We start from the raw sequence: 9,076 nt of genomic DNA on the forward strand, positions 1-9,076 counted from the left end.
GGGCTTAGGAAGGGTTGGGAAAGGTTGGACTGGCAGTCACCAGGTACGTGTGGCTCGGATGAGCTCTCATTAAAACCTCTGGGCTGTGTGGCTTGGAGTCTCCAGCTAGGAGATGGCTGGGTCAGCACTGAGCAAAGGGAGGGAGAGGAAGGGCTGTGGAGGATTCTGGGCAGATAGGAATTTTTATGGGAGCTGGGGATTGTGGGGGCTGCAGGAAGTCTGGCAGGCAAAATGCAAGGTGCTGCAGTCACCTTTCAGCAGGTGCCGAGAGCAGCCCTCAGCGATGAAGATGGAGGTGGGGGAAGAGAGTCAGCCCTGCCACACAGCGCCCATGTGGTGGCAGTCTGATCTGTGGGGGGAGCTTAGAGCACAAACAGAACAGGGGTGGAGGAGAGGCCACTGCATCCTGGGATACTGAAGGACTTACACTAGGCTGACACATCTGTGGGGAGTGGCCACACATTAATGGAACAGGAGCAGGGTTGTGCAGGTCACAGATAATCCTGCCCTGGAATGGCATAACGTTGAGCTTCATAACGCCTGCTTTAAGGCATTTAAAGGTGTTGACATGTAGACAGTCCAGGAGTTAAGAGCTCCAGGAGTCACCTAAAAGTAACGGGCAACAAGGCCCTCAAGTGTTCACCAGTGAAATAGGTGAGGGTGGGGATTTACTGTATGTCATTTGTTCTGCTAACTTGTATAGTTCGTGGAGTAAATTAGCATAGGTTATCTTTCATTCTCTGGGAGGGAAGAGTGCATCCTCAACTCGCATTGCAGGTAGAGGGAGTTCCTGGGGGAAGGATGATGAAAGTTAGTCCTCAACACTTTGAACAACATCCAGAAGGCAGATTGAGTCATTCTTGTACCTTAATTTATTATTCAAACAGATATAAATCAGTATATACTAGTCAAAAATGGTATTTCTTCCCTGTTCACTAATAATATTGCTCCCACTTGTCACACAGAAACTTTTCGGTTGTTTAGAAGTGAGACTCTATTTAAAACATTTGCCAGCAAAAGATTTTATCAGCCGCCTATATGTTAACAATGTGTTTCAGGCATTAAACAAGAAGAAGAGCAGAATACACTGAAATATTATTTTTGTGTCCTTCTAGGTCTATGAATTCATTTTTGATTATCTATTTAATAATCCTCCTTTTTGAAGCCATCCTGAGTACAATTTTAAAATATGCTTGGCAAGCTGAAGAGAAATGGAATGAGCCTTGGTACAATCAGAAGACTGAACATGAAAGAAACAGCAGCAAGGTAGTGGGTAGTTGTATAAAACTTCAGTTTGAAATGCATTAAATAAACCCACTGATATCATTGAAGTATGAAATTTAGAATACTTCCATTCTTGATTTGCTGTATGGCAAACACGCAATTCTGTGTAGCTACCATTGCAAATCTGTATAACTTTTTAACACACCCTCTCTGGATGAGTCCTGGTTCAGTCTTACTCTTTCAGATCCTATTTCCAAAGTGAGAGAACCTGAACTTTGTTATGCCTTTAGAGTCCCCATTCCATTTCAGATACATTCATGAGTCTTTGCATGTAAAATTAATGTGTGAGAGTATATTATTTATACTTTTATTAAAATAAAAATGAGCTTGGGATTGCTTTTTTTCCCCGTGGTCTTTCAATACGTAATTTTAGTATTTATTCTGGAGTATTTTGTAGTGATGGAATTATTCAGATAATTTCCCCTTGCCTATAATTTAACTGCTTTGAAAATGTTGCCAGAGTTCTCTCACCTGCCACCTTTTCTTTAGAGCTTGAATGAATTCTGTGTGGTTATATTCCACACGATTTTATAGTATATATTTGTAAGGATTATTCAGTTTTATTTTTTATAGAGGAAGTCATTTTTTTTTTTCTTACATGTTAAATTTGTTTTAGGGAGCTCCTGCTTCCCACTTTGTTAACTTCCCTCTCCATCACTTTCATCTTAAAGGCCAAACCTTTCTCTGAAAACAAATGTTATGCTGTATCAGTCACATTTAGTTTGTTTTGTCTTTATAATTTAAGACTTGTTAAAAACAAGTCTGTAAAAAGGGAGGTGGGAGTGGATTTTCAAGAGCACAAAGATAAGTTGGGTGTTTAATTAGTCCATGAGGGTATGTCCCCACAAGCAGGAATGTGTTTCCCCAGGGCAGCAGATTGCCCCACTTGAGGTAGGGGAGGCTGGGGTCAGCACCTGGTTGGCCCCAGCAACCTTACCTGGGGTCCTGAGGCTGCAGAGGTGGTGATCTGGGCATGCAAAGCCTGCCTAGCAGCCAGAGTGTGGCTCTGGTTTCTGGCGGTGCATGCTGCAGGCATGTGCGCCATGCTGCTTTTTTCCACATGGTTATTTTAGATACCAGGATTTCCCAGTATCTAATTTTGCTGTCATGCTGCAAATATCCAGCACAGCAAACGGATCCACGTGCGCTGCGTGCATTTCATGGCACCTCCGAAAGGCTTTGAGGTGCCACAAATCACACATTCCCACTCAAGTGAACATGGTTTGCAAGTGTACCCCTAGGCTCTAAAGTAGTGGCAAGTGTATGCTGCTGCTGCTCCTGATGATGATGATGATGAAGCAAGTGTCACCACACTCGTATATCGGAAGTATGAGGGCCAGAAAGCCAGCAACAGGTAGAAAGGTCAATGTCAATAAGACCTTTGGCACCTAAAGGAGGACCTTAAGGAAATTTGTAGATGATGTGGTCAGCCGTCTGAGCTTGAGCCCTACCTACAGCTGCAGCCAGCGTTGTTGGAGAGGCCTCGAGTGCGTGCTTGCCTTAACATTACAATACTAATGTGTCAGTGGATCCAGATTCTTGTACTTATAAGCAATAAGGCTTATTTTTTGCTGCTCTTACACTGAAAGAAAGTGGAAGAGAATTTATGAAGAAGTCATAAATCAGGAATCATTATTATTATTATCATCATCATCATCATCAGGAATGACTTTTACAAACTTAACTATACTTTTACAACCGTAACATTAATTCAATTATGATATACCACATGCATAGAGATGTGTGATGTTATATGATGTGAATGTTTTTCATGTTTTAACTGAAAGATAATTTCTGCTTGAATGGTTTAGCTTAAATACTAAACGTGTATCAGAAATGCTCTTTTACAGCCTTTAAAAATGTTATCTTAGCATTGTGATCTTGAATAGCATTAAATGAATTGAAATCTGTTTTTTCAGAATTAGTTAGTGGTCATTAGTGATTTCCTTTTAATATCTGATACTAGTTAAAACATCTCTAGCTGCTTGCAGTAGTCCATCTTGTGTTTTTCTTAATTTCTGGAGTCCTGTCAGTGTTTTGAAGAAAATAGGGTAAGCGTTTACTAAGTCATGTCATCCCATCACATTCATCTTAAAGGCCAAACCTTTCTGTGATGAAAGCAAACATGATGCAGTATGAGTTGCATTTAGTTTGTTTTTTGTTAACCATTTAAAACCTGTTAAAGAAGTTTGTATTTGTAATGCAAGCTGGTAGTTTCAATTCAGTTTCTAGAAGAGAAATGCTTGTATTGCAAAATAATGACTTTGTGATAACTAACACCTTCCTTGGCAGTCTCGCTAGAGAGGACAAGGATTAGTGGGCTTGGGAACTGGAATACCCCTCTCGTTACTAAAAGCATTCTCTCTGCATCAGTCTTAAAGCATTATTGGGACAGTGTGGGGAAGCCTGCATTGTTGCTACCTGTGTTTGTATTTCTTCTGTGTATAGGGGACTTCAGTTTCCTCCAGTGTTATCATTCTGTCATCTTGTGTACATGCTAAAATATACTTGAGTGACTGTATTCCATTTATTCGCTCTAATCCCTTCCTTCCTTTTTTCTCTCTCATAGATTCTGAGATTTATTTCAGATTTTCTTGCTTTTCTGGTACTTTACAATTTTATTATACCTATTTCACTGTATGTGACTGTTGAGATGCAGAAATTTCTTGGATCTTTTTTTATTGGCTGGGATCTTGACCTCTATCATGAAGAAACAAACCAGAGAGCACAAGTAAATACTTCAGACCTCAATGAGGAATTGGGACAGGTAAACAGAAAAAAGTCCTTTTCTTGAATTTTTAAATATTATTAATCACTAAGGAGACAGATATTTTTATTTTTCTTGATTCTACCTTGAGCATATTTTCATTCTGATATGATCTGCTTATCAGACTTAATGGCATCATGCAGTCTGCATATCAGACTTGATGGCATAAGTCAATTTTTCTAAACATTTACAGAATAAATGTTGTGATGTATGAGGAGACATTTTTTACTGTAATTGATGTATGTGATTCCAAATTATTTTTTCTTTGTTTGACTAGGTGGAGTATGTGTTTACAGATAAAACTGGTACGTTAACTGAAAATGAGATGCAGTTTCGAGAATGCTCTATTAATGGCATCAAATACCAAGAGATCAATGGCAAACTAATTCCTGAGGGCTTGACTGAGGATTCTCCAGATGGAAGTAGACAGAGTCTTGTAAGAGTTTGTTTTTCTTGGAACTGATTACATACTGACCAGCTTTTCAGCTTAAATAAACCTTCCATTAAATGTGTTATCTAAAAGAATTATTTCACCTGTTCCTTTCCTATGTCCTTGTGACAAGGTATTTAGCAGAACTCTCAGATTTGTTGGAATCTGACAGGCCACTCCACGAATGCTTCTGCTGTGGTCTCAAACTTGCAACCTCTGGGCTGCCGTCTGCGTGACTTAGCACCTGCACCAACCAAGCACTTTCAGCTGTTAATGGGCATTGGGCAGTTGGAGAGCTTGGACTGTGTCACTGACTGCACTGTGCTACTGTAAAGTAGCTCATCTTTATTCTAGGAAGTATGGCTTCTGAATGTTTTGATAATGCTTGTAGTTTTTAGATATCTTTTTTTCTTATAGATGAAAGAGGAAGAACTCTTCTTGAAAGCTGTCTGTCTCTGTCATACGGTGCAGATTAGTGCAGATCAAACAGATGGCATGAGTGATAGTCCTTGGCATGCCAATGGAATAGTATCTCAGTTGGAGTATTATGCTTCCTCACCAGATGAAAAAGCTTTAGTTGAAGCTGCTAGCCGGTAAGTTCAAAGGCCACAATTGTGTCCTAATTTAAACAAGCATAACATGGCCAGAAGCCTCTTAAAAACTGAACGAGGGATTCATGGCCCCACGGCTGATTACTGACTGCCACCTTGTAGCCCACTGGCAAAGCTGCCTTTCAGTAGCTGGAAGTAGTAGCCCAAACAGTAACGTAAACATCTTCTCAAATCAATGTACTGAATTGATTGACCTCTATGGTAGGAACAAAGGGAAAAAAGGGTTTGTCCCAATTAAAGGTCTAGACATGTGTTGGTTATTCTTATGGGATGAAGAGCCATGCCTTATCCCAGATAATCCCACATCTAGAAACTGGAGGTTAGTTTATTTCTCAGCACTCTCTGCCTTTCAGGCAGTCACCAGTTTTAAACGAAAATGGAATGATGAGTCATTTGGATATTATGTAATCTTTTAATAACTAGCAGGCTAAATTTTGTTTTCTTGCTCTCTAATAGCATCTCAATGTATAGTTTAGCATTTATTCTAGTAATAGCACACCAGCCTCAGAATTGAAGTTCTGCTTGTTATTGTCATCAACTTTAGTAGTTCTATGAAAAATAAGTTAAACTGCGTTAGCAGGAGTTATGAATTCCAAAGCATGATCAACCTGAAAGAAACCATCTGTATCAGTTGTCACACATGTGATTTGCTAATGTTTAGGAGGGTGCTAACTTAGTAGAAATCGAGTGGCAGTTAGGTTTAGTAAATTAAAAACTGTTATGGAGTATATGTAAGGTGTCTATTTAGAATGATAGCATAAGGTGTACTGTAGCTGTGTACCGTATGGAAAAAAAATACATTAAATAGTGGATATTTAAAAAACATTAAAGCTTCTTTTACTCCAAATATAAACAGTGACCAGATGATATTGTGTTATACATCACACAGCATTGTAATATTTTTAAATCTCTTCAGAAATATAGAACCTCTCTGCTCAAGTTACATAATACTATTGTGGTGTTTAAATAACTGCTTTTGTACAGAACCTTTGTTAACTAAGATATCAAGGCAATCTTTTTATCTTCCCCCATTTAGAGTTGGAGTTGTATTTACTGGAACCAGTGCAGAAAGTATGGAAATTAAAAGCCTTGGAAAACCAGAAAGGTATTTTTTCTGTATCCCACTTCACTGCTTTTCACAGGACAGTTTTTTTTTAGCAGTTAAAATTAGCGTAGTATTCTAAACTTCTTACTGACGTCACCGTAATTAAAAAAAAAAATCCACATGGAGATTGCTGCTTCCCCTGTAGTTCCTAAAGGCAAGCTTTTCTGATGCCTTTGAATACAACATCGTTAACCCAGTTTCTTTTCCTTGTTAGCAAAGGTCATTTGCATGTAATATTAATAAAAGGGGCTACGTGTTTTATAATTGTCCTTCTTTGTGCTGGGTCCACAGAACATGAGTCTTGTCAGAGTTCTCATCTGAAGAGTTTGGGCTCTTTAACTCAGTTGACAATGTTTCTAGTTCTAAAAGTCCTAATCAACTACATGGCAGTTGTCACACATGCACTTTCTGGTCACGTGTCTCACATTTTTCAGAAAGGAGAGAATATGTAAATGATTTGTATCCTCCTCAGTGTACCAGATCATTATTTTCTTGGGTTTGTCTAACACATTAATTTCATGGTTTAAGTAATACATTTTCAGCCCTGACTGCTTATAATTAGGTTTATAAATTAATATTTAGGACTCTCTGTAGAAGAAGTTTGGTTCAAGAAGGTAGTGTACAGTCTTTCTGATGGCAGGCAGTTTCAGGGTTGCCTTTAGAAAGTAAAATTTATGGTAAAATTTTCAAAAGCTCTGAAATGCCATTTTCAGAAGTGGCTTAGACACACAGGGTGGCATTCTATTCCATTCCTGGTCAGCTAAGGGTCCAGACATGGTTGTCTACATGGATTTTTTGGTTGCTTCAGGATAAGAAAAGGTAATTTTATATATATGTTGGAATTCTGTTTCTGGCCAAGTAGCCCTGTGCATATGGACGATTACATATATATGCAGACTGGCATGCACAGTAGCATTTGGAGCATGCATGGGCATCCCTTGTGAATATGTAGCAGCTTTAGAAACTTGAAACTTGAGTCAACCAAAACATGAAAACCTTAGAAGCCTTGGAAAACAGAGTCAGCTACTAGGCGTAGACTCAGAAAGGGGAAGACTGAGGCTAGGTACAGACATTGCACTTTTTCTGGTCTAGGTTATTGGAAACAAGTCTATACCTGTAACACAACAGAACTTTGGGGCACAGACAAGTTGCAGAATGGCAGATCCTGGTCTAAGATAGACCTGGGTCCATGTAGTATCAGACTTACACGATCTAGATTGGACCAGGCTATTGGATGTCAGTGCCAGGTCCATTCGTGAATCAAGGTCACTGTCTACCACTATCCCAGTTACCTATGTGCCCCCCCTCAGGCAGTTCAGCTCACTGCTCCAGCAGGGCAACCTAGCCAGCCCCAGTGCCATAGCAGCAAAGCTTGGCGCCCAGGGCAAAGCCCACAGCAGCAGCCCGCCCTCATCCCACGCACAGATCCGGGGGGCACACGCCCCCCACCATGCTTTCACTAGAGTACATGCAGCAGTGGGAGCCGCCCTTCCCCCATCCCCACACCCCCAAAATGAGCCACTCGCGGCTCTGTCTCACACCCCACCCCAGCTTGGCGGCTCCTGTTGGCATCCCTTCACTTCAGTGCCCAGAGTGGTTGCCCTGCTTGCCCCCGCCCTTGCTATGGCACTGGCCAGCCCAACCTCCAAGTTCTCTGTCTGTCAGCTAGCCAGGACAAAGGTTGCAGGGGCTTGAAAACTGTTGAGCTGGAGGTGGTGCCAGCAGCATGCCCCACATTCCCAGCTGGGTCAAAGGAGCCACAGAGTGTCCCTGCCCTGTCCCAAGACCCGGGACCTGGGACCCTGCACTGCAGTGGCTCCAGAAAGGGCTTGTAGGATTTCCTCACCCACACACCCAGCCAGCCAGCACCACCTCCTGTGCAGCTGCAGAGGGCAGTTCTAACATGGAAATTGGGGGTGTTAGCAGGTCCTTGTGCTGGGCTGTGTTAGCAGCCACCTCTCCCCTGCCTGAGCTGAGCCAGCCCTGCCAGCAGCATTTGCTGCTTGAGCAGGAACAGGGGCTGGGAAAAAAATGGTTGCCAGCTGGGCCTGGCACAGGGACCCTCTAAATCCCCCTCTCTGCCCATTCTCTGTGCTAGAATTGCCCCCTGCCAGATGCTGCAGCCACATGGGCATAGCTACTTCTCCTTCCCCAAGGACCGGAGCCCCACCGCTGCACAGGAAGCGACACTGGCTGGGTTAGGGGAGATCCTCCAAGCCCTTTCTGGAGCTGCTGCAGCACAGGGTCCCAGGTCCTGAGGCTTGGAACAGGGCAGGGACACTGTTCCACCCCCCGACCCCGCTAGAAATGTGAGGTACACTGCTGGCACCACCTCTTCCCAGCAGCTCATGAACCCTGCTCCCTTCCCCCCACCCACCCCAGACAAAGTTTAGGGACCCCCAGGCCACCAAGTGGGGGCAAGAAACCTGCAAAGATTGGACCAATTTGGCCTCATGCTTTTTGACTGACCGTACTTGGCCTGAGAGCAAACTCCTATCCTTTCCTCCCAGCAGCTAGGGTACTCGCCAGAGAAGCTGCATTATAGGCACCTTGTGGGAAACAGGTGGAGGGGAGAGTTAAATCTTCATGTCTTATTCCTAGCAGAGCACTCTAACCCAGCAGTTCTCAAACTGTGGGTCGCAGCCCCAAATGGGGTTGCAACATCGGTGGATGGGGTTGCAGGGAAGGGGCTTGTTAATGGTTTGCTGTGGTGTGGCTAGTGCTGTACTGAGATGTCAGATGTACCCAAGTTCAAATCCCTGTGTGTGTGTGTGTGTGCGTGTGTGTAAAAGCAGGTTAAAAAAGTGTCGCTTCAAAGTATGTTTATGGAGTGCCTGTGCTAAAACATGCCACAGTTTTAAAAAAAAAAAAAAAAAAAA

General features: G+C 42.4%; 1 protein-coding gene across 3 annotated transcripts in view; it reads left to right on the top strand.

Annotated features, from left to right (window-relative positions):
* The window catches only part of ATP11B (ATPase phospholipid transporting 11B (putative)), a 116,565-nt gene that overhangs the window by 55,740 nt on the left and 51,749 nt on the right, over nucleotides 1–9,076 (top strand). For all 3 annotated transcript variants that reach the window (XM_019503356.1, XM_019503355.1, XM_019503357.1), the window contains exons 11-15: nucleotides 1,116–1,266; nucleotides 3,854–4,051; nucleotides 4,329–4,487; nucleotides 4,899–5,074; nucleotides 6,129–6,197. In XM_019503356.1, coding sequence (XP_019358901.1) covers nucleotides 1,116–1,266; nucleotides 3,854–4,051; nucleotides 4,329–4,487; nucleotides 4,899–5,074; nucleotides 6,129–6,197 — 753 coding nt within the window. The remainder of the gene's footprint in view (nucleotides 1–1,115; nucleotides 1,267–3,853; nucleotides 4,052–4,328; nucleotides 4,488–4,898; nucleotides 5,075–6,128; nucleotides 6,198–9,076) is intronic.

The sequence above is a fragment of the Gavialis gangeticus genome, unplaced genomic scaffold (assembly GCF_001723915.1).
Source record: "Gavialis gangeticus isolate Ggan-Ray unplaced genomic scaffold, GavGan_comp1, whole genome shotgun sequence".
NCBI lineage: Eukaryota > Metazoa > Chordata > Crocodylia > Gavialidae > Gavialis > Gavialis gangeticus.